The sequence below is a fragment of the Lynx rufus genome, unplaced genomic scaffold (genome assembly GCF_022079265.1).
Source record: "Lynx rufus isolate CCGP_SWC_20201006 ecotype Redwood Valley unplaced genomic scaffold, mLynRuf1.p SCAF_37, whole genome shotgun sequence".
Taxonomy (NCBI): Eukaryota; Metazoa; Chordata; class Mammalia; order Carnivora; family Felidae; genus Lynx; species Lynx rufus.
The window spans coordinates 347,236-372,197 of NW_025814853.1; the positions used below are offsets into that span (position 1 = coordinate 347,236).

Sequence of the window (24,962 nt, forward strand, 5' to 3'; positions counted from 1 at the left end):
AGACACGGACTGAAGCATTTACAGGTGACACTGTTTCACACCTGGAATTTCCCTGATGACTTCAAGTGAGGTGTGCGGGGTGTGGACATGGGCGAAGAAGGAGGACAAGGGGCAGGAGGTGCTCCCCGTCGAGGACGCAAGACGGTCACGGGGCTCTGCTCTGTGTGCTGCATAGCAAAGCAAGCGGGGTGCGTCTGCTAGATGAACAAAGGGCCTGTGTCATGCGCTCTGCCCCTTGGCCAATTTCAAATCATCTTTACCACCGTCTGCCCGGTCCCTGCTGAGTTACCCCACGTTCTCCTCTGAGCACCCAGCCCTCTGTTTCTCTCGCAGACGAAGCACCCTCCCCCCTTCCACGGGAGCGACTCCTTTGGAGGTGTCGGGGCTGGTTCTTACGCCACAACGTCAGATACAGCCACACGGACAGAGCCAACGTTCTTGATAATACTGTTTATTGTCCATTGACCGAGCGATCACTCAAGAATGATACAAAGCATCGGAGACATGCGCAGTCTGCTTGTCAACGTTCAACAGCTCTTACGTGTTCCCAGCACAGGAAGGTCTCAGACTTCATATTCCAGCAAAAACACATTGCCCAAAAATCAAAAAAAAAAAAAAGAAAACAACAAAACAAAAAAACAAAAAAAAAAAACCCCAAAAAACAACAAAACAAAACCAAGCAAAAACAAACACAATCAAACAAAGCTTTAAATTATGGCAGCAAGTCCGATATTTCTTAATACTTATCAAGCAAAGATTTGAAAATAACTACAATGTAAACTTCATTTTAAATATTTTGAGTTGCTTGAATGCAGACAAGAATGGTGGGAGGAACGAGCAGTGCTTAGAACATAACACATAAATTAGACAATGCCGAATGGAGAGCCTTCTCGAACTACATACAGGTTGCAATTATTTACTCTGACGGTATTTGCGTGGCTTTGTCTCTTGGCTGCCACTGGGCACTTCATCTTGATTTTTTTTTGTTTCTGTTTCTGTTTCCCCGCTCAGCATGGCTAGAAGAACCAATGTGTGTGGATTAAGCAGAAAGGCCATGTTTTAGAACCAACCTACTCGAAGACCTTTTACTTTGTCACGACTTGAACCAGAGAACAAAAAGGTAGCAAATGGAAAAAGCAACCGTACTCAAAGAAGGAAACAGAAGATCTGAAGGAATCCACCATCAAAGGCTATGCTTTCCATTCTGGGTCAAATGCTTCCACGATGCAGAAACCTTAACCAAAAAAAAAAAAAAAAAAAAGTGCAACTCTAACACCTACCAAGGGTAATAAAAAACACAGCACAGGAATGATTACAACTGATGTCAGAAACAAACCAAGACATTTAAAAAATCAGCAGAAACAGGAGTAAATGTTACATATGATAACACCATACAGGAAGCAAACGGGGGTGGGGTGTTATATTGATTGGAGGGGTCTGGTGTTCTCGTATATACTGCAATCACGTGGACTGGTCCATTATGACATCTTACAAACTCTCTATCACTGCACAGCATGAAAGCACCCTTGGAACGAGGGCGGATTCCTGGATATTCTAGTCTGCCCTAGAAAGGGAAGTCATCAGAATCTATGCTGACCAGGTCCCAGCAGGCATGGGACCGACATGCCACTTGGGGCGGGGGGGTGGTCAGGAGTCTTACGGGTGTTTTGGGGTCACCGCAGAACAGAGCAGGCTTAGAACGTGGTGACTTTGGAAGCATTCTGCAGAGGGACCATTCACCGGCCGACAGACTTCGGTTTTAGCGCACGTGTGTGCAGTTCCCCAATTCGCGTGGCCAACTCGGCACGGGTCATCTTGACAACACAAGGAGGAAGGAAAAGATTGCCTTTATTGTTACTGAGAGATTTCTGCCTGCGTTAACCCCTATTTTACGGGGCAGCAGAAAGCCACGGGTAGGGGACAGGTTTTCTAGTCCCCTACGATGTTTTGTTTTGTTTTTTTTTCCAACTGAGAGCGCCAACAGGACAAACAGAAGTAGAAGTTGGTACAGCTGTCACTTGGGTTCACGTATTATCTGAGAATTCGTCCTTAGGAGCGTGAGGTGTTGGCCATAGCATCCGGAGGCCCAGCAGGGGACCCACCGAACCCACCCCCGTCCATTTCCCCCTTCCCGGGAAGACTTCACGGCAGGCCCGGCTAACTTCACTCACAGGAATCCGTGCACAGCCCGGCGAACGCGTGTCTTTGAGGGAGGTCACACCCGCCCGGGAGGGGCTCTGCGGTGTGTGTGTGTGGGGGGGCACAGCCAGCCCGGTGCGCCGGGCGCACGCGACCCCTCGCAAAGCCGACGTGCGCCACTCACCTGTGCGCTCGAGGCCGGGACGAGGAGGGGGAAGCCGGAGGGACTTCGGACGCCTGGGAGTAAACTGTCAGGGCGGCCGTGAGTCCCCCCGGGGCCTGCCCTCAGGGCAGAATGCGACAGACTCCCCCAGAGTTGGGGTGTGGGGGGGCGGGCAGGACTGAGGCTGAAGCTTGCCGCCCACGCCGCAAAGGCCCTGGAGCGTGGCTCTCACTGCAATTCTGCTGATCATCGGGGTCAGTGGGGCTCCTGCAGGAGGAAGCCACTGGTCCAGGGCTACTCCTGTACTTATGGGAGCCCGTGATGGGCACCGAGGAGGCCGGGGCACTTGCAAAGGGTGGGGACTGCCACCCTGGGGCCAGAGGCGTGGAGGCTGCAGGAAACGAGGGACATGCCCCTCTCAGGACGAAAGGGACCTGGTAGGCCTGCTACACAGTCTTGCAACGACCCTCGAAAGTTTCTGCAAAACGCACGTTCCCGGGCTCTGCCCTGACCAGGCCTGGGAGACTCCTAAGTGCTGTCTGCTCAGTGTTTGTGACAGTGGCCGGGCCCGTGCGTCCCACTCCCGTCCGCACCCGAGGGTGGGAGGCCGGGACGCACGCCGCCCAGGCTGGCGGATGGAGCGTGGGACCGCAACCATGTTTGTCAAGGGCAAGTGGGGGGGCGGGAGGAGAATCACACCAATATAGACCCGCTCGGATGACTATTTTATTCATGCTGCTTCCGGGAAGGGATGTCAGAGCTGGACCAGTCTGAACTCTTGGAGGCTCTTCCGTTGGCCAAAGGGGATGCTGTTGGCCTGCTTACGGGTCCTCGATATCGAGAAATTCCTGCTTGGGGGGCGCCGCTCCGCGGTACCACGCACACGAGCCGTCGCTTCTCTTGATGCAGGCGAAGAACTTGGCCTGATGTCCGTTGATGTTCTTCTCCGTGACCCAGTCCATCCAGAGACATTCGTCCGGAGACGAGATGTAGCACGGGATCATGGGGCAGCGCGTGATCTAGGAAGAGGGCGCGGGGCGACTCGGTCAGGGGCCGAGGCCGCGCGAGGTGGCACGTCCAGAACGCAGCCAACGCGCCTGGCCGAGCAACCGGGACTAGAGTTGAACCTGCCCCATCGGTGCCCCGCCCCCTCCACTTGCTAAGCAGCTGCAGGCACCTGCCTGAAGCAGGGACAGGGCCGGGGGCGGTGGGGGGGGGGGGACCCTCGTGCATGGTGTCTGCGCCCCCAGATGCTGCAGGAGTGTGACCTTCCGGCTTCGGGCTAGCCCCACCCTCCTGGGAGCTTAACAACAACAAAGGGTCTTAAATTTTCCGGAGCGAGGCGCCAGTCAAATAAAAAGGATGCCGCTAGCTTGGGGCGCCTGGGTGGCTCAGTCGGTTGAGCGTCCAACCCTTGGTTTCAGCTCAGGTCACGATCCCACGGTTTCATGAGTTCAAGCCCCACATCAGGCTCTGCTTGCGAGTCTCATTCTGTCTCCCTCTCTCTCTGCCCCTCCCCTGCTCATGCGGTCTCTGTCTCTGCCCTCCCCCCCCAAAAAAAACTTTAAAAAAAGGATGCTATCTTGCTCTCAAGCGTGTGTGGGCTTTGAGGGGGTCGGCAAGCAGCATTTTGGTGGAGGAACAAGGGTCTACGACACGGAAAGCACAGAATTCAGTTTTGACTTCACGTCGGGCACTGGGGGTTCTGCTCCACGGATGCAAGGCTGCGGGCCGGAATTTGCATGTCGAATGAGCTCAGGAATAGGTTGGCGACGACGGTGTGCCAGTAAGCACTGGGCCAACCGGCTCAGCCGATCCCTGCTGCTCTCCGGCCCCAGACTCACTTCCGGTGGCAGAGGGGCCCCGGTGCCCGCGGTGTTTCCTGCGCTGGGGCTGGGGGCGGGGGCAGTGGGGTGCAGGGCGGCGGGACGACGGGATGCAGGCCTGGGGATGTCACCGCGTACAGGCGCATCTGACGTGAGCGCGGCTGCAGCTGTGCTCGGCACAGCCTCTGTGCCGCTTTCAAGAAGGGGGGCTGGGACATTCTTTCCCTGTTCTCCCCACAGAATCCCTCCCCCTGGGAGGCTCTCCTTCCTGGAAGCCACAGGCCAGGTGGCTAGACAGCCCCGACCGCCCACGGATCCCTCTGCAGGGGCTCGCCTCGGGGATCTGTCCCCGGCCGGACAGCCTCGCTGGTGGAGAGACCGTGCCTCCCCACGGCCCCGTCCTAAGGACCTCGTGGACTGAGAAGCCAGGGATCAAAGCCCAGCGGTCTCCCTGGAGACGGAGGTGATGAAGTAAAGGCCCCAAAGAAGGTGGCACCGGCTTACCTTGCACTCACAGCCCATCTGGTACCTGTGGTTCAGGCTCTTCTTCTGGGTGGTGCTCAGGGTGTCCCAGGGCACGATGAAGTCACAGAGGGTGATGTGCAGCTTGCCGTTCCCCTCGGCCTTTCCTGGGGACACAGGGATCACCACGCTCAGGGCAAGATACACGTCCTCCTCCTGCCCATCTCCTGCACCTGAGCGTGGCTGGGGCGCAGGCAACTTTACTGCTGACAAATACCGAGTGTCATGGCCTGTGTCGTGTCTCCTCCCAAATCCCTGTGTCGAAGCCCTAACCCCCCAGCACCTCAGGATGTGCATTCGGAGCCTTCCCAGGGGTCATGAAGTTACATGAGGTCACAAGCCCCCCCCCCAAGATGAACAGTGTCCTGATAAGAAGAGATCCAGACAGACGCGCACAGAGGGATGAGCAGGTGAGGCCACGGGGGGCAGGTGGCCCTGCCCACGCCTGGATCTCGGACTCCCAGCCCCCAGGTCTGCGAGGAAACCAATCCCTGTTGGGGAAGCGGCCTCACGGCAGCCCCAGTGGGCTACTCCACCGTGGGTCGCTTGCTCTGAGCACAGAACAGCACAACGGGAAAAAACCTCCCGTTTCCATCACAGCTAACGCTTTGACGCATTTCCTTCCAATATCCTTTCATGCCCATGGATGTGCACAGAAAAAAATCACGCCGCATGCAGACCATACTGTTTCCTGCTTGTTTGTTTGTTTTTTTTCAGACGTTTCCTCCATCTGATGAGGAACCTGTCTACCTGTCTGGGTTTTTCTACCACGAATGGCAAAACCTTGGAATCTCACGGAATTGGGAATCCGCTCCAAATTCCCTTCCCTGGGGTGGGGGGATGAGGCACTCTTTGTGTCTCATACCTCAGGCTCTTGGTTCTGCCCCTCCCTTCCTCTGCTGAAGAGTTCACACTGGGGACGGCCTTGGCCTTAGCCAAGCAGGAGACAAAGGCAGGCAAGCGAATTCTGGCGAATGACAGAACGTAAGGAGGGCTCGGGAGGTCGTTTCAAGTCCCAGCCCTGTGACCGCAATGGCATCACTTCAGGACGCACAGGTGCCCGGCGACGAGCGGCGGGGCCTGGCAGAGGGCAGGGGGAGGCTCCCCGGGGGGCAGACGGGAGCCTCGGGGGGCATCCTGGGCACATCGCACTGGGCAAAGCTCCGGTACATCCAACATAACGACCTCAGGCACAGCACTGGGCGCGGAGAGAACCCGCTGACAGACACGTAGTTGAGTGACTAACGCGGCTTGTCGACTGCAGCGAGTAAATGCCACCTCGATCTCTGGCCAGGGGAGACACGGGTCGGCTCGCCCGAGGCTGCGAGCGGCACGGGGACAGCCGGTGCACCAGGCGGGTTGCAGGAGGCACTCCCCGCACGCGAATTCGGACGCTCTGACCTCTGTTTTGACGGCTCCCCTGACCCTTGGGAGCCCTGTTTTCCCTTGTGTCTGTTTGCACTTGACATTCTAGGTGAAGGACAGAATCAACAAGCAGGACTTCCACTGTAGCATTTATTCTGAGTCCCAACAAGTAACAAAGAGAAGCGCTTGGGTGGTTCTAAGTACTTTAAAAATAGGTATCTGGAGCGCCTTGGCGGCTCCGTTGGTTGAGCGTCCGACTTCAGCTCAGGTCATGATCTCGCAGTTCGTGAGTTCGAGCCCCGCATGGGGCTCTGTGCTGACACTGCGGAGCCTGCTTGGTATTCTCTCTCTCTCTCTCTCTCTCTCTCTCTCTGCCCCTTTCCTGCTCTTTCTCAAAATAAATAAATAAGCAAACAAAAAAATAAGTGTTTGGCTTTTCCCCCCTACTTTCTAGGAGTCCAGAGCAGCTAAGGAGGGGAGAAACAGACAGATGGCAAGTAACTTTCATTCCCGTCTCCTGGCTTCTCCTGGCGTGCACGGCCCACGCAGGGAGGTATGCCGTGGCCCTCCCCTGGCCCGGCCGGGTCGTTCTTTACAGACAGGCTGGGCCCGTGCTGGCTCTGCCCTCCCAACTTCTACAGGGATGTCTGCTGTCTTGCTTGGCTGGCATCAGCGTCCCACTTCCTGCCGCTTTTTGCCGTCCTTTTTTTTTTTTTTTTTTAATGTTTATTTATTTCTGAGACAGAGCACCAGTGGGTTAGGGGCAGAGAGAGAAGGAGACACAGCATCGGAAGCAGGCTCCAGCCTCTGAGCTGTCAGCACAGAGCGTGATGCGGGGCTCGAGCTTGTGAACCGCGAGATCACGGCCTGAGCCGAAGTCGGACACTCAACGGACTGAGCCACCCAGGCGCCCCCATTGTCTGTCTTCCCTGGTGACCTGTTCACCACGAATTCGAGCTTCCGCCAAGACTAGGGCATGGAAGGACACGCGATGCAATGCAAACTGTCTGTCTTCTGTGGCCCTGGTTACGGGGATACCGGTGACCTCGGACGTCGGGTATAAGGTACAGCAGTATCTCCGGATCTTAAAAGGACACCCTTTCGGTACAGGGACGGGTACCAAGACTTGGGCGGGCACGCGTGATGTGCCCGTCTGTCACATTCTACTACGTCTGCCTCGGAAAAACACACAGTCCTTTCGGACTGGAGAGGAAGACAGGAATTAATTAAAATTTGTAACTGAGGACCGTACGCTTCTTTTTCCTCTCGGAGGAGAGGACCGCAGAAGAAAATTACAGGGCCCATTCTAGAACAGTTCCCGCACATGAGTGTCTCATGGTGCCTGGCTCAACACGTGAACTTGAATCATCAGCCCAAGAGAAGGTGGGCTGCCTCGGGCCGGCTGAGTTGTCTGCTGCGCCCCGTGATTTCTGGGTGGCCCATCCCGACCCCAGGAGGACGAGATGGAGAGGCTGCGCTCAGAAAGTGAACACGACTGGATCCAGAACTATCTCACCGAGCTGGGGAAGAAGTCAGATGAGCGAGGCCCCTCCTGTCAAGGGTGGGCCAGCTGCTGCTAGAAGTGCCTTTTGGGGCTCTCAGGCCATCAGGAAATCGCAAACTAAAAATCAATTAAAAATAAGTAGAGGGGCCCCTGGGGGGCTCCGTCGGTTGAGCGTCCGACTTCGGCTCAGGTCACGAGCTCGCGGTTCGTGAGTTCGAGCCCCGCGTCGGGCTCTGTGTGCAGACAGCTGGGAGCCTGGAGTTGCTTCGGATTCTGTGTCTCCCTCTCTCTGCCCCTCCCCCACTTGTGCTCTGTCTCTCTCTCTCTCTCTCTGTCTCTCTCTCTCTCAAAAATAAACAAACATCACAAATAAATTTTAAAAGCCCAGCTTCATTCGGACACAGAAGCCTCTTCCTTTCAGAACAGGGCTGAGCAAAATAAGTAGGCTCTCCTATGAGGTCCCCCAAAATAACACAAAGTAACCACTGGCAAAAGAACCACCACAAAGCTGCCGTGTGCACCTCGGCTCTCGTTTTGGACCCACGCTTTCCAGGCAGCCACGCGGCTTCCTCGCACTCTTCTCGGTCAGTGGGACGGGGACACGACATGCCAGGGCTCCTGACCGCTGGACAGGATCCACCTTCTGGGCTGTCCCCACTGCTGTCCCCCACTGCCCGTCCTCAGGGAATAAAGGGCAGTGCCCAGGTCCTCGGAATCGCTGGGCAAGCGGCAGGCCTGACCACAAGGGGCTCCGGGAGAGGAGAGTCATGTCCGGAGAGCCCCTGCGTGAGGGAGGGGACCGACCCTGGCTGCTGGGGCTCAGCCCTGCTGTGTGCGCGCTCCGTCTCTCTCTCAAAAATAGACAAACGTTAAGAAAAAATGCTGCTGCCAGGGCCACACCCCGGGAGATTCTGCTTGATCCGGTCTGCGGTGCTCCCTGGGCACCAGGGCTGGTAGCCAACCCCCCCCCCCCCGGGAATTCTCGCACACGGTGCGGGGGAGGGGCTGCTGGCTTAGAGGCTGGGCAGTGAGACCTCCACAGCCTGGACCCGACCAACGAGACGGCAGAGCGTGAGAGCCCGGCGCGGCCCGGGCGCGGGTGTGCGGAGACGTGCCCAACCCCCCCCCCCCCCCCCGCCCCGGCACAGCATCTGCCCAAAAAAGTCTGCACCCTAAACACACCCCAATGTCAAGCGACCAACGAGCCACCAAGCAGAACCTAACAACTGGTGTGGGGAAGCGGGTTGAGGCACACGCCCCCGGACCTGGGCCACGGTGTTCGTCTACTCGGTTTTCCTCATCTGTAAAACGGGGATCACGGCAGTGCCTTCCTCATAAGGGGTCGTAAGGATCGGACGGAATCTGCACGAAAAGCTTTTAGAGCCCACCAGGGCCAGGAAAGGGGCGCCACGATTTCCGGTCGCAGGGAGACGGTGGAGACGTGTGTGAAGCCAGGCCTGGGTCACCTTCCCACCCAGGAGCCCCCACCCGGAGGGGACCCTGGCCCGCCCTCCTTCCGGCAGCTCTGGAAGCTCTGCAGTTTGGGCGGCTGCCTCTAGAGGGCGACGTGAGGAGACGCGGGGTGAGGCGTGTAGGTTAAAGCCCTGCTCCACCCGATGCGGGGACCTGGAAACGGTGGACCTGTCAGGGCGCCAAGTTCCCGCCACCATGCAAGGTTCTGTCTCCTCTGCCTTCTCTCCAGGGCTTATTTTCCTCACCATAAAAGCAATAGATGTCATTTGCAAAAATGTAGCAAGCATAGGGAAGCATGAAAAAGGAGACACGCCTGAGGCTGACTGTCCCCCTGCACCTGCTGACCTGGGTCTCTAACAGCCGCCCCTGGGCACCCGCACCACGTGTTCTGTGCACCTGCCCGGCCCCGCCGGCCCCCGCGTCGCCGTGACAAGCGCAGTCAGGAAGGTCTCCGCCTCGTGATTTTGTCCCCATCCCTCTCTCTCCGATTGACTTTATTTTTCTTACCGGAAAAACAGTAGATGCCGCCAATGTAAAATGGTGCAGCTGCTTTGGAAGAGTCTGGCAGCCCCTCAAATGCTTAAACGTAGTCACCATACGCCCTGGAATTCTACTCCCACGTATCGGCCCAAGAGAAATGAAAACACCGCCACGCGGACACCCGATCACGGGTGTGGACGGCAGCCTCGTGCCTAAGAGCGCAAAGGTGGAGACAACCCCAGCGTCCACGAAATGACGGGTGAGCGGGCAGACAGACCGCGGTCTGCTCGGCCGTAGAAAGGGGACAAGTTCTGATTCATGCTACAACCTGGACGGAGCTGTGAAACGACCCCACGGAGCGAGGGACGTCGCGCACGAAGGACCACGCATATTCTGTGACTCCGTTCAGAGGCCTCTGAAACAGGGAAACCCACGGAGTCATGAAGTAGACTGGGGGGTGTTGCAGCTGGGGGAGGAGCGTGGGGGGTGGCGGCCAGGAAGGTAAAACCACGAAAGGGTACGGAGTTCTCTCCGACGGTGGCCGTGGTTGCCCATCTCGATGATGGAGGTGTCACACCAGTGAATGATGCCCTTTGAACGGTGAATTGCATGGTGTGTGAGTTCTAGCTCAAGAAAACCTAAACTGTAATAGATGCTCATAAGAAAACATTTAGGGGACTCCTGGGTGGCTCAGTCGGTTGAGCACCTGACTTTGGCTCGGGTCGCGATCTCCCAGTCTGTGAGGTCGAACCCCACGTCCGGGCTCTGTGCTGACGGTGCGGAAGCCTGCTTGGGATTCTCTCTCTCCCCCTCTCTCTCTGCCCTTCCCCGGCTCGTGTTCTCTCTCTCTCTCAAAATACGTAAATAAACTAAAAAAAAAAAAAAAAAAAAAAAAAAAAAGGAAAAAGACAGGATGAGCGGAGTTGCTGCACAGGTCGAGGACCTCATAACATCAGCAGATTTAACACAAGGTCTCAACCCCTCTCCGCCTCCCGCCCAGCCATGGGTGCCTCCGGCATCTCGCGCACGACTCCCCCTCAGGAGCAAAACGCAAACCCTCTCACCTCCTGGTGTCTGCCCGACCGCAGATTCCCCGTGGACACTGGTTTACTGTGTCTCCCCATGAAGCCACACTGGGTCCCCCGTTCTGGGGGGCAGGTGAGAATCCACCAGGAATTCGCAGACGGGAAAGGGCAGGGAAGCCCAGAGACTTCGGGACGGCCTCTCGGCGTCAGGACCCGGGACTCTGTCCCGCCTCGTGGTTTCGCCAGGTCCCACCCCAGAGACGCGGCCCTGGACGGTCCCTGACAACGTTCCAGGGCATATCCACACACACACCTGCAATGAGATATTCCTTCTTCCCTCCGATGTCCAGAGAGACCCCGCACACAGCAGAGGAAGGAGCCGTGTAGATAAACTCTATGTCCTTGTCAGGTCCTTTGAACATCTGGAAAGACAAGGATAAGGAAACGTGAGGAGAGCCGGTCCGCACAGCTAACAAGGTCCGGGTCCCACGCGTAACATCCCGGGGAGGGGCCGCCCGACCTGCACCTGTGGTGCAGCATGGGAAAGGGGGGCAGAAGGTTCTAGTGAGCTAGAAGGTGACCGTTCCCGCTGTAGACTGATTCTCTGGAGACACTCCTCACGTAGTGTGGCAGCTACCAGCACGCTGGGCGCGACTCTTGTCACCTGGAGGAAACCGTCTCAGACGCCCGACTCTCCCTACCACCGACAAGGTCATTTCAGAATCTCCGGGGAGAGGCCCGTGTGTCTCCAGGTGGTTCTCACCCGTCGTGGAGGGACACCCCCCTGTGCACTGCCAGGAATTTGGGTCAAGCGTTGGCTGCTTGATGGGGCCCCGGGGCGGGATTGCACCCTTGCAAGGAGGATGCGACTCCCCGGGGCCAATGGGGTTTGACTTCTCGCCTGCGGATCTACTGAGTGACCTACTGAACGTGCCTGCAGCCCACGTGGAGGGGTGCACTGTTCCCCGGGAGGAGGTGACACAGGCAGAACCCACCACAGCCAGGGGTTCCTGTGGCCCCACCGGGGGTGGTGACAGGCAGGGACGTGAGCGTGCACTGAGGACGGTCCCCCACCCCGGCCGTGGGGCGCAGCCCAGGGGGCGCCCTCGGGCTTCGGGCACCTCATCGGGATTTTGCTGGGCCTAAATCAGAGTCAACAGCATTGGTTTTGGGGGACAGGATGGGGGGGGAGGAGGGGCTTTCAACAAGCAAACCCCAATGGAATAGGGTCATCTCAATGTCATGATAAACCGGCTTTGAGACAGCTCGTCCCACCCACGCCAGGAAAGGTTAGGCCGATGGTGACGACAACATGCTCTATTAATCACCAAAGGGCAAGAATCGTCCTTCGGTGTCGACACCGGCCTTTTCACGATGCCTTAATGAGGTCTCAGGAACAGAGATGCTCTCTCTCCCGCTCATAGCTCACGCCCTCTTAGCTACCACAGATGCAGCGAATAAGCATTTCATTGACCTCCTGATAACGTTTCCGGCTAAAAATAACATTTTTGTAACGAAGTTAAATATGCACGGCTACAGCTCCCACCTTGACAAAGCCCTTTCTCCAGCTAGAGCCTAGAATCTCCTCCTCTCCTGCAGACCGAGTTAGCTACTGTTGCCAACGATCACGATCACGGTCCTCCGGGGCTGGTCCTGTCTTTCCAAGCCCCGCCCTCTGCCCCGTCTCCCCTCAAATACGGGCTCCTTGCCCTTGAACACGAACACACGTTCCGAAAAAACTAACGCATTGTCCCCCACCCCCCGCATCTGTCCGCCCCTCTGCCACCCGGCCGATGTTCCTCTCCGTCACCGGCCGGGCTCCGGGCTCCATCCTTCCTTCACGTTCCCTTGCAAGAAGGTGGCTCCCACCACACCTGCCCAGAGGACTCCTTCCTTCCTCTTAGAATTTAAAGCTCACCAGGCAAGACTAGAGCCCACAGCACAGTGTGGGGGGAAATGAGGCCTCCCAGACGCAACGACCAAGGTCTCCTGGCTTCGAACCTCGCCCTAGCTCAGCCGAGGACAGGCACCCGTGGAATGGTCCATAGAAACTCTGGCACACTTGCTGACAACGCTGAGGGCCTGCCCCGAATTTACGACCCATCACAAGGAAGACGACACATCTTTGAAGTAACCCAGTCGACGGGAACGCAGCAGGTCCACACGACTTTTCAGGCAATTACAGATAAGGAAAATCAGATCGACTTGTGGCTCGAAGCCCTTAGGTCTGCTCCACGGGGGCCGCGCTGCATTCCCCGAGACCCCGGGACACCTCCTCATGGTTTCCCGCCTCTGGGGGGGGGGCAACCTTGCTCCCAACCTTCCCGCTGCTCTGCCCAGTGGGGCAGCCTGGTGACAGTCGCCCTTACCTTTATCTGCTTGATCTCATACTGAATCCGCTTGATGGGGTTGCCGTAGATGTCATTCCCGGAGTCTACTTCCTTTACGCTGACCGCTTTGGCCCTGATCACTGCAAAATAAAGACGCAGAGGTGAGGAGAGTCCCCCCTGTGCCGTCCTGGCTCCGAGCAGGGGCGAGGGGCTGCAGGGAGGCGGGAGGCCGGGGGCAAGATGACCCCAGCCCTTAGCACGGCACCAGAGCCCTCACGAGCTCAGCGGGGAGGGTCAGGAGGTAAAGCCCTAAGAGCCCCCCTCTGGTCCCACGAATCGGTCCACGGAAGCCAGAAGCAGAAACCCGATCTCCCGCGACCAGCGGGGTTACTGGCAGGCACCGATGGGGACGAAGCGCTTTGTTGAGGTCACGCCTGAGTGCTCTGGGGCTTTTGCAAATTCTCTCCACTGTGTACGCAGGTGGCTGGGGAAGCAGATAAGCAAATTAACTGGCCCGCAATCGTCATCGTGCAGCTAAGACGGGGAGCCTCCTACCACCCAGCCTCCGTCCGCAGCCTGCTGGCAAACAGGCTTTTTTTTCCAGGCTGAAGGCAGGGGAGTAACAGCCTCCCCAAGAGGCCTCGTCGTGTTTAGGACTGGGCGGGGCGGGGGGGGGGTGGTCTTCGATCTGAAGAGTCTATCCCGCTACGCCTAATCTGTCCCAAAAGTGTCCCTGAAAGATGTCCTGTGGCTGACTCTCTGTGATAACGACACAGGTTCTATAGGGAGCACGACAGAGGAAGGGTCAGAGCGCTTTACCCGCCAAAGGGTATCGAACCGGGTGAGGAGGCAGTCACGGGCATCCCGGCCGGCGTACGGGGCCGCTGCCACGGAAGGAGCCCCCACGGAAGGAAAATGACCCCAGACTGGGACACAAGGTGAAGGAGAGGGAAGAGGCCGGGCTGGGAAGGTTCTGGAGTGTTTGCAAGAGCCCGAGGCTGCTCGTGGGCCATGCCCCCCCCCCCCCATGGCCTCCTCCTAGCAAGGCAGGCAGACCCCGGGCCCCAGCCCGTGCCCCGACAAGGTGAGGTGGGCAGTTCCCGTGTCATTTGGGCAGAGCCCTCCCCTTCCCCATTTTGACCCCTATCAGCTGGTGGCACGGCCTGTTTTAAGAGCTTTAAATGCTTTGGCTTCCACAACTCAGCTGTGCAGGGTCACCCGTTAATGGGATGTGAGCAAGACAGAGAAAGAAGGAACAGACAGAACCGGGCACCAAGGCGCCTCTGTTCTCCACCCGCGGGTGGGCAGCTCGGATCTCGGGACTCCCTGGCCAGGGTGGTCTTCCCCACGGAGCCCGGAGGCCCAGGCACATGGACCCCCCGTCTGTGCCCATCCCCCGGATCCCAGCCTGGCACCAGGGACCAGCGCCCCCGCCCCACCCAGGCCCAAACCCCGTTCATGTGTCTTCTGTTGCAGCTGAGTCATGACCGGCCAAGGCCACGGGTTCCTGTTTTCGGGGCTGAGCCAGGCCCCAACCTGCAAACCCACATCTAGGAAATGCCACCCAGTGGGCCGCCCAGAACCGAGGGCTCTGCCCTTGGCAACAGGTCAACCTGTTTCCATGGCTCCTCCTGGCCCTGGCATCAGCGGGCTTTTTCTAGACGCATCCCTCCTGGCTCAAGTGTCCTCCTCAGCCGCCCACTGCCCTCGTCTAAAACGGGAGACCCTTTGCGGCCCGGTACCAGGAGGTATGTATTTCAGTTACCCCCAGCGGCTCCTATCCTGCTGTCCCACCAGCCCATAATAGTCCCTTGAACCCAAACCTGCCCAGGGGTATCCCCACCTCTGCTCCGAATGCCATCTACCCCTCCCCTGCCTGGAAAACTTCTATTCATCCTTAAAGACCCAGATAAAACTGCCCTTTCCTGTCTTGTTCTGGGAAATCCTGTCCTCCCATAGCATTTGGCACATTCCACACTCTCATCCATCCTGTCGTAAACAGCTGTGCACCTGCCTTTCTGATAGGCAGAGGCTACGTTCTCTTTTCTTCATGTCTATTTTTGAGAGAGAGCGCGCGGGGGAGGGTCAGAGAGAGAGGGAGACACAGAAGCAGAAGCAGGCTCCAGGCTCCAGGCTCCGAGCCATCAGCACAGAGCCCGACGCGGGGCTCGAACCCACAAGCCGTGAGATCATGACCTGAGCCAAAGCCGGACGCTCAACCGACTGAGCCACCCAGGAGCCCCCCCTCTTCTTTTTTTTTTTTTGGCAGAAGCTATGTTCTAGGCACAGAGCAGTTGGCGCTCACCAGGTATTCGCCAGATGGAAATGAGCTGTACCTGAGAAATCTGGGGAACCAGGTGAAGTCTGTCTGTGGTCCCTCGTACTACCTGTGTAATCTGTACCCTACTGCGATGCCACGTGTTCATGCAAATCAGGAAACGTACCAGATTAACCCTGTCCCCTCCCGTGACACCGTCACCGGCTGGTGATATCAAATGAACCAGAAACATCCAAGGGAAGCCACGGTTCTAGAAAGGGCATTGCTGCTGGATTTTACTATAATACACCCAATTCTGCATGCTTTCTGGAACTGCCTTCCAGAAGCCTCGCTACCCCCACACAATGCTCAACCCAAAATAGGTGCTCAAGAAACATCACTCGCGGGCGGGCAGAAGACAGGCAAACGCTACTCTCAGACGGTGAAAAGGTTCCACTGCCTTCCGTGCCGTTTTCTCCCAGAAAAACCCCTAAGGCTCCCAGGCAGTCCAAATCCTCTTTTTTTTTTTTTTTTTTTTAAGAGGGGAAATTCGGCTTCTGTAGTTTCCATCTGTATCATAACACGTTAAGTACACAGTGACATTTCCCCATTTTATTATTATTTTTTTAATTTTTTTTTCAACGTTTTTATTTATTTTTGGGACAGAGAGAGACAGAGCATGAACGGGGGAGGGGCAGAGAGAGAGGGAGACACAGAATCAGAAGCAGGCTCCAGGCTCCGAGCCATCAGCCCAGAGCCTGACGCGGGGCTCGAACTCACGGACCGCGAGATCGTGACCTGGCTGAAGTCGGACGCTTAACCGACTGCGCCACCCAGGCGCCCCGTCCAAATCCTAATTCAAAAGGGGCAGCGCCGGGCTAGATTGTGCGTCAGCCCCTCCCCCTCCGCGCAGCCTCTGGGAAGTTCCCTGACGTCCCGGAGACACAGCCGCTCACGTCCGCAGCCGAGGTGCCGCTGCCGGTACCCGCACTCCCTCCGGGTGCAGTGAGGGCTCGGAAACACGGTGCCCGGGGCCCCACGGACCTCTAGTTCCGGACGACAGAACAGCAAAAGCGCCGTGGCGAAGAATGGCGCGCACGTCCCCACTCTTGCGGGTGACGGGTCTGGAGAGCCACACCTGCTGGCCGCTCGGGTCCACACCGCACATCCCGGTCAGCACGAATCCCAGGGGCCGGTCTGACGCGGCTCCCTGACATGCTCGCTCTGGCCTAGGGCGACACACTCCACACTTTCCGGTTTCAGATGATCGGAAAGAAGGCACCGGTTGCATCCAGGGTCCGGGGTCCACCCGCGGGGTCGGACTAGAATGGTAAGCGGCTCCCGGGATGCCAGCTGCTTGCAGGGAAGCAGGGGGAGGGGCCTGGAGGAGCTCGGACGGGGCTCGTCCACGCAGCACAAGAACTCAGGTTCTTGGGCGTCTTTGAATTCCGCGTGGGGACCCCCTCTCTCCACTTTGCAAAACGAGAGAGATGGTGAAGGAAAGAAAGAGAATGAAGAGAAGTTCTCTGGCGATCTCCTGGGAGTGTCAGCGCCCTCCTGACGTGAAGGAGAGGCGCGACACATACACCTGTCCGCGCGGGCTCGAGCCCCAGAGCCGCCAACCTGCTCCGGGCAGCAGGGGCTGCTTGGGCTCAGCACTGTAGGTGGGGGAAGGGCACGCGAAAAGCTTTAGCGGATAAATTTATCAGAGCCAGAGGATCCCACAGGCAAGCGGAGGCAGGAGACCTGAGGGGAAACAGGAAGAGGGGCCCCACGGGGCGGGAGGGCGGGAGGGGCACCAAGCTGGACCCCACTGGCTGCCGGCCTTTGGACCCTCAGTCTTCTGCCCCCAGCACGAGGCCAGAAACTCAGGAGTCTGGGGTTGGGTTGCTTTTCAAGCGAAATCCTAAAAGCATGGGCCTCCTTCTGCTGCCACGGGAGAAAGGGGGGAGGTGCGGGAGGGCCTTCAAGGAGCACCCAACCCAGGCAAGAAGTCAGACAGTGACAGGAAAACAGAAACGTGCACCCTCGCGGCGGACAGGGAGGAGGCAGAGAACTCTCCAGAAGGGCATCTCCCACACCCCAGGCGACGGGCATCTCCAGAGCTCTGGGATGGAGACCACTCTAAGCGTAGGACGGGTCCCTCTCAGTCCCAGGCCGCTGAAAGACCAGGGCTGGGGAAAAGCAGAAAAGAATCTGAGAGGAAACTAAAATCCAGGCATGGACACACGTTTGCTGGGCCCAGTGTCCGGCCCTGGGGTGGGTGATCGGCCCCCGGCCTGCCCACCCCCCAGCAGCGAGGGGTTCTGCTCCGCTGGCCCGCCCTCCGCCGTAGGAACCAGAGGCAGCGGCGGGACCAAGAGGCTTTATAAAGATCCTTGTTCTAACCGCTTTGTGCTAAAAAATGATGGCCTCTCCCCAAGCTGCTCGGCTTTTGTTTTTTCTTCTTTCCTTTCTGCCGTTAACACAACATCTGGGTTTGAGATCAAGGGTGATACACTGGCTGATGAATTCACCGCCAGATGTTGGCTACTGGAATGCACAACCGTAGACTTAACTCAAAGCACACGCAACCGCAGAGCCCCTGCCCCCACCCCTCGGGCCACGGACACCACATGATGTCACTTCCCCCGGCTAGCAGCCTGCAAAACCGATCCCTCGCACTCCCAGCCAGATTTGGGATGGAAAAGAGCTGGGCGGGTGGAGAGTCAAGGGCAGAGACGATGATCCCAAGAACACAGGCTGTGTTCAGACTCTGAGAGAGGACGAGCACCCAGGGAAAAGCCAGGGAGGCCAGACTGTCCTGGGAGGGGGGAGGGGGGGCAGGGGAGGGACAGCAGGGGGCTTCTGGGAAAACTAGGGTGTCCTCAGTGCACGGCAACGTGGCCTGGGCTGGCCAGGGGGTGTGGCTCACTCGACCAGCCCAGGCAGAGATTCACATCTTCCCCCCCGGACCCCACCAACATCTTTTGAGTCCTACTGTGTCCGCGGACGTTCCTGGGAGGCCACGAAGGATACAGCAAGCCGTGCCCATAATCCGCGGTGGGGGGGGGGGGGGGGCAGACCCAGAAGGAGAGCTCTCTTTGCCAAGTCTGTGTATTTTATTCTCACCGGGTCGTCTTTACTATCTTGCCATGGGCCTGGCCACCACCCTGGAGGCATTTCACCTGCTACGTTTACGAACGTAACCTAATAGGACACTTCCCAATGGGGCCGCTCTGCCTGGGCACCGGCTCCCGATTCCAAAGCACGGGTCAAGCTGTGGATATTAAAACGTGACTTCCAGACCTTCGAGGCCTCGTCTCAACAAACTCAACACACGCTAAGCCCCCAGGCCCCGGTTCCGGGCGAGGCCGAGCTTCTGGAGTATGGAAAAACCACGCATTTGCCCAGAAGAGACGTGGGAATCTCGGGGTTCGGGAAAAACACTCCCGTAAATACAAGGTCAAAATCCAGCCCCGGATCATCTGAGCCTCACCAGTGCACTGACTCAGAGCGGCAGGGCTGGCTCAGCATCAGCACAGGCCACGTCCCCTCCCGGCCCAGCCGACTCTCTGTGGCCTCCAGCGTGAACCCGGGAGGGTCGCCCAGGGAGAGCACTGCCCGCAGGGACACGGCTGCTTTGCCCTTCCACCCTGCTCCCAGACCCGTGGTCCCTCCGGTCAGGGGCATGTTCCCGGGGCCACGCGCCCAGGGGGAGGGAAAGATGGCGTCTCGACTAGATTTGCCAGACGTGTGCCCTGGACCCTCCTGTCCTGTGTCCCCAAGAGCGGGCGGGGCCGCCCTGTGTAGCAGCCGGAACGCAGTCGAGCCAAACCCGCTGCGGGCGCCGGGGTCTGACGGCCGCGGCAATGGCGTGCGGCCGCAGGGGCGAGTGTGGGGAAGGCCACTTCTCACACGGAAATGAGGTCACTGCAGCTGCAAACGCCCTCCGTGGGTCACCCGGTCCCTTTCCTTGTCTCCACGTACAATTACATGCCAACCTCTTCAGAGGAAACCCAGCTGCCACTGACTCCAGGTGGGCTCCACTCCGCTGGGGGCTCGGGGACAGCTGCAGGGGCCCTGCCGTCTAGACATTTACACCCTCCAACCGCAGAGCTACCCAAGTCCCCGCCGACACCTGCCGCTACGTCCTGCGGCTGCCGCTTAGGACGAGACTTTCTTACCCCTCTGGGGTGGACGGGCGACACCGGATGGCTGGTCGACCTGGCTGGAGCTCCTTGAAGGTAATGAGCGTGTCTAAAGCCTGGCTGAGGGTAGCCTGGCCCCGGGACACGCCCTGGAGGGGGCCCCTCCATCCCACCTTCAAGGCCAGAGTTGGGAAAGTGAGGGGGTGCCCCCCGTCCAGCATCTAAGCCCAGTGGTAACAGCTGTGGCGTTGCCCCACAAAAGCTGTAACAAAATTACTAGGTTTTCGGGGCCCCCGATTGCCGTGGGATTCCCTAACTGCTTGCATGTGACTAAAGCACTTCCGGTGGCTGGTGGGGGGGCACAGGAAAGACGGCTGTGAACCCCTCCAGTGGGACTGCATTTGCATGGCGAGCAGGGTGGGCGGACCTCACCAGCTGCACAGTGGGGGACAGGGCAGACAGTGACCCAGAAAGGGAACCGTGCTCGCGTGGGCTGCAGGCCTGCTCAGACCCCCCGGGGCTTGAGGCCATGCCCCTCCCCCCAGAACTGCACCACGAGGAAGCGGGGTGTGGTCAGACAGCCTGGGAGAGGCCACAAGGACATCGATTGCTGGCTCAGCACCCAGGAGCGTCCACCCCACCTGCCCCTCCGGTCTCACTGTGTGCCCACCCCCCAGCTTTGTAGGTGCCCCTCGGTGGACACGGTGGTGAGGGCTTTCCCCAAACACCTGGCTCTGCCTTCCCTGGTGTCAGTGCCCGGCCGCTCTCGGTCGGCAGTGCAGCAGACTTCCTCCAAGGCCAAGTCTTTTAGGGAACTGAGAAGGGGGAAGAGGCATCACTTCACAATTAAAGGCCTCCCCGTGGTGCCAGGAGGCAACCAGGGGCTTCCTCCACTGAGCAGCAGCGCTGGGAGACCAGATGGCACCTTCGGGTCCCTGCAAGCCTCCTCATCCTGGGGTGGGGGTGGGGGGGTGCTGACATCCCCAGCTCTGGGGCAGGGCTGTGCCTATCCAGGGTGAGGGCAAGGCTTGGCCGGCGGGACTCAGGCCGGTGCTGGAGATGCCTGCACTCACGACCCCCAGGAGCAGACGCGTCTATGGGGGCCGACGCGTCGGGGAGGGTGACGGGCTGCACGAGAGAGCACAGGAACCAGCAGTGTGGGCCCAGCCCCGGGCCATTTGAGATTCTAGCACATTCGCTTGAGCTGCTGTCCACTGGATGCCCTGTCTCCATGGAGACCAGCACTCCCACCTCCACGGCCCCCTCGGGAGCAGGAGGGAGCCGTCTCTAAGAGCTCATCAGCTGCGCAGAGAAGAGCCTCGGCCCTCGCTGCTCGGCCGCCCTCCCCCCGCCCCCGCCGGACCCTGGCAGGCCCCTGAGTTGCGCCCCGCCACCCTTCCTTCTCCTTGTGAGCCCAGCGGGATCTCATGCCAGAGGCCTTGGTCACGGTTCCCGAAGCCTTGGGCTCAGGCCGTTCCCATTCACGTGCTGCTGAATCACTTGAAAAAAATGCATCCCGATCCTGGGAGGATTTGCTGAGAACAGTGCGGCTTTGTGGAAGGGACTGCTGCTTTGCACTTTCTCCGCCAAGACCCCGAGGAGCAGCCAAGCTCAGCCCCGCAAACCCCAGGCCTGGAGCCTGCAGCGGGGGGCAGCCGCTGGACGGGGCGGGGCAGGAGGCAGAGGGAGCCCAGGGAGGTGCGGAGGGAGCATCTGGCCACCCCCCTGCAATCCCTCCCCATGCGCAGGCTGAGGAAGGGGCACGGAGGGGCTGGGGGCTGGGGCGTCCTCACACTGCCCCTGGCAGGCCGGGACCCCGGGCCAGGCTCTGCTCCGGGCTGCCCCACTTTCAGGGGTGAAGGCAGAGGGCTGGGCCCGGGGCTCAGGCCCATCGGCACGGCAGCACCCGCCCCCCTCCCCCGCCTCGAGTAGGGCTGAGGCATGCGGTCTGCGCGCTGACCCCAGCCCACGGCATTTCTCAGGCAGAGACAGGGAGCCCAGGGCCTACGCTCCCAGCTTCCAACGTGGGAGAGGACCCAGCAGGTCTGCCCGGTCCTCACAGCCGTCTCCCGCACGCCTGGGACGCGGCCCGGACCGTCACAGGCACCGTGGAGGCAGGCCACACTAACACGTCAACTCCCTACCACGTTACATTTCCCGCTCGTCTGAAGAACTACTACAGGGCAGAGAGGGTCCCCCGGGGCCCCAAGTTTTAAAAAATCTTACTTTTCCCCATTATTCTACATTCCTGGGTTTCTGGATATTATCATGCACCCGCGACCCTGCCCCTGGCTGGGCGGGGGCAGGGACGGTATGAGGACCCTCAGAGCAGCACACACAGAAGGCAGGGTCACAGCCAAAGGCAACGATGCCTGCCAGTGCGGCAAGAGTAGGAGGGGGGTCACGCCATCACGGGGTGAACCGCCGTTCCCGTCTCTTGTCCCGGCACTGCAGGTCTGCACCTGTCCCGCGGGCAGCGGACCTCAGCCGCGCACACGTGCTGCTCTCCTTCTCCAACCCCCCTGGGCAACACCAGACCGGCCACGGAGGCCTTCCCGAGTCCCTGTAGTCTGGGGGCGAGGACTCAGACGGGACTGCCAGGAAGCGACCAGATGGCAAAGGTTCCAGTAAATGCGGGAGGAGATGGAAACAGGGAGGCTGCCTCAAAATATGCGGGCAGGAGCATCAAACCCACGGAAAGTTCTAGAAAGTACAGTGTTCGGAGAGGGAGGACCCAAGAAACGCTTCAGGAGAACGAAGGGGCACAGAGTCATCCGGGAGTCAGGAGTCCTCACTGCTTCTTGGCATGCCCCGTGGGAACCTGCCACGAGTCCCACACTCTTCCAGGTGGCTCTGTCCCAGGGCATCTGGCACCGCAGTCCAGGTGGGTCAGATCAACAGGGAGCAAAGACAGGGTCTGCCCGGCCCCCAGCCTGCTCTTTGGGCACCTGACATCTTCACAGGGAGTCGGGGGTGGGCTGGAGGGCAGTCTTATTTTCTGCACTACTGGCCCCCAGCTCCTGCAGGACAGGTGGGAAAGGGCAGGGTGTCTCATCCCGCTCTCTGGGGACAGTGTAGGCGTGACCGTCCGGGCAGCGACGACCCACCCTCCACCATGTCTCACTGCCTATCTCCTGCATCCACTTTTAGCTCAAGTGTAGCTGAGGAGGGGCAGTTCCTCACCTAAAACACACGGGCCACAAATACTACCTTCGAAAGTAGAAACAAAAATCACCCTCTCCAAGGCAGGCTCGTCCATTCACTAGACCGGGGCTTCCAGCTGTCAGAAGACCTCGTTACTCAATGTTTGCGTCCTGTTGTGGCCATGGCTTTAAACCTGGGGATCTCACAGCACCCTCTCCGACCACGGAGAAGCTTCAGGAACAGGCAGGAGCTCCAGGTACCTCATCTTGAAATGCGCAACACTGGGCAACGCAAAGCCAACACCCCTCCCGGCCCGGGGCTTCGTTCTTAACGGTACTGGGCTTAGATCAGATCGTCGAGTTGGCTTTGCAGTCCTGACCCATGACATTCCAGAACCAGGGGACAAAACGATCACACATTTTCTCCACCTAAAGCGGAAAAGCCAGACCGGCGACAGAGTCCGAGGAGATGCTTTCAATGAGACGAAAACGCGCGGCAACAGAAGCCTCCTCACCGGAGATACTGAAGATTCGAAAACAACCCAAAAAACTCAGTGGGGTGTTGTTACTGCCCCATCCAGGTGGCGTATTTGGGGGTTCTGTGAGCCCAATGCTCTCCAGGGAAGCCCAGTTCAGCTTTCTCATGTGACTGGGTCACCCCACATCTCCCTGGGCACACCCCACAGGATGAGGGACGGGCGACAAACCCCAAGTTCACAGGCATGTAGCTAAGAAGGCACAGCAGCCACGAAACGGAAGTAGCACACAGGCAGAAGCCGGTTTTGAGCAAATATTCCAGCCTTGGGCTCACAACCGTTCATGAGGTCATCCGTTAGGAAATGCACGTTAAAAGGGAAAAGGCCATTCATGGGCCAGTGATACAAATGCATCACGACCGAAGACGGATGATTCCACTCCGCGCACCTGAGGTCCTGGGGAGGGAGGGGGGACGCAAGCACGTCCTTCATACGTCGGTCCAGGGTCACCTAACTATGGCTTGAGGTCCCAATCCACACCCACACCCCCCATTTTTGTAAATAAAGTCTCACCGGAACCCGGCCACGCCCATCCCAGTGTGAGTTGCCTATGGCCGCGTTTGTGGGTCATTGCCACAGACTGGCTGGCTGTCAAAGCCTGAAAAATTTACTGTCCTGTTCTCTGCAGAAAAAGTTTATCCACCCCTGTCCCGGCCCCTAAGTATCTGCAACTGACAGATGGACCCCCCTGCCCCCCGCCGCCCAGGGCAAGGTCTCCAGGGCTGCTGGGTCAGGGGTACAGCCGGGGGTGGGACACTGACCAGCCGGCCAGGTGCCCCGCCACTGCCAGCCCCAGGCGGAGTCGCCAGGCTGGCCCGGTTGCTGGGGACCACTCCCCTTTCCTCCCTCCGCCTCTGTCTTCTCCTCCCTCTCTTCCTGCCTCTCCTCCGCCTCACTCTCACTTCCTGATATTAAAGTTACAAGAACGTATACTAAGCGAGGTCCTGTTAAACGATGTTGGTTTTGTGGGTCTGAAAAAGACTTCAGAGGTTTCAGTGAGATCTCCCCGTTTCGGTCTCGGCCAACGGCTAAGCAACACCACATTGAAACTTCTGAAACTGTGCCTGCTTGACCCTGGATTCCCCTGAAAGTCCAGTGTCTGTCCGGCCAAAACATGCTTCATTCACCTGAGTCTCCGCTGTGCGACCGGCGCGAGCGGGCAGCCCCCACCCGTGGCCAGGCCCGCGGACCGTGCCCCACAGGGGCTGCCGCGGTCGCGCCGGGGAGGCCGCTGTGAAGCGGGGTGCCTACTGGCTCCTGAGCGGGTGACGCAGACACAGAGGGCACGGGCTTGGGTACCAACGGTGCATTTATTGCGGGCGGAACTCTCGCGCTTATCACATCCTCTGGAACTCCTGCAAGCGTTTCCTGGCGTCTTCGAGAAACTGCTTGTGCAACTTGTTTTGCTCTTCAATTTGCTGCTGAAGGTCACGGATCATCTGACTGTGCCCGTCATCGTCCGCGAAGCTAGAGGGCCAGGGGGAAGTGGCGTTGCCTTCATACGGCCCTTCCTCGTCCGGGTCTCGGGAGGAGGGGGACTTCAGAAGAGCCACGCACGCCCTTCCCTGTTCTCTGGGCTCCTCCAGCTCAGTCTGGGGGGGGGCTCCCCAGCTCAGCCCCTGGGGTCCCGTCTGCCGACCCGGCCTCCGCCCCGTCTCCGCCCTCCGCCTGGGCCGCAATGCCACGCAGCCAGCTCCGTCTGGCAGGTCTCGTGGGGCAGGGCGACGGGGGCCCCCGGCCAGCGGGTCGAGCCCGGCCGGTGCCCGCCCAGAGCCGGAGCACGGGAGCCGGGTCTCTTCACCGACAGACCCTCCTGCCTGGGGAAACGACGGCTTACTCTCACTCCTAAACGTGAGCTTGGCCAACCTGTGATACTTGGGGTTCTCGAGCTCGCTCAGGAACTTTCTCCACCTGTCTCGGGACGCCGTCTGGCGGGCGTCCACATCCGCGGGTCGCAAGGACTCCCTGCCAGGATCCATTTCCGTCTCCACACCTCCCGTCTTCTGGTCTCTTTGGGTCTCGCCTCCGTAGCCTTGCATCCCCGAGAGGCCGTGCTCCCCGCCGGGGCT

General features: G+C 59.1%; 1 protein-coding gene and 2 long non-coding RNA genes across 6 annotated transcripts in view; 2 read left to right on the forward strand and 1 right to left on the reverse strand.

The window, feature by feature from the left end:
• Positions 1–3,015: 3,015 nt before the first annotated feature.
• TIMP2 (TIMP metallopeptidase inhibitor 2) overlaps positions 3,016–24,962 on the reverse strand; it is a 48,383-nt gene continuing 26,436 nt past the window's right edge. For 2 of the 4 annotated variants that reach the window (XM_047094050.1, XM_047094046.1), the window contains exons 2-5: positions 12,867–12,967; positions 10,811–10,919; positions 4,633–4,757; positions 3,016–3,321 (exon numbers count right to left, since the gene is read on the reverse strand). In XM_047094050.1, coding sequence (XP_046950006.1) covers positions 3,124–3,321; positions 4,633–4,757; positions 10,811–10,919; positions 12,867–12,967 — 533 coding nt within the window. In that variant the 3' untranslated portion in view covers positions 3,016–3,123. Of the gene's footprint in view, positions 3,322–4,632; positions 4,758–10,810; positions 10,920–12,866; positions 12,968–22,397; positions 22,489–24,962 lie in introns of those variants that run through there. The other 2 variants (XM_047094049.1, XM_047094047.1) reach the window with 2 other exon arrangements.
• On the forward strand, positions 14,081–15,684 carry LOC124522553 (uncharacterized). Its single transcript, XR_006964806.1, has 2 exons — positions 14,081–14,575; positions 15,097–15,684. It is a non-coding gene; the product is annotated as an uncharacterized LOC124522553 (long non-coding RNA).
• LOC124522554 (uncharacterized) lies at positions 17,905–23,417 on the forward strand. The gene is made up of 2 exons (XR_006964807.1): positions 17,905–19,310; positions 21,669–23,417. It is a non-coding gene; the product is annotated as an uncharacterized LOC124522554 (long non-coding RNA).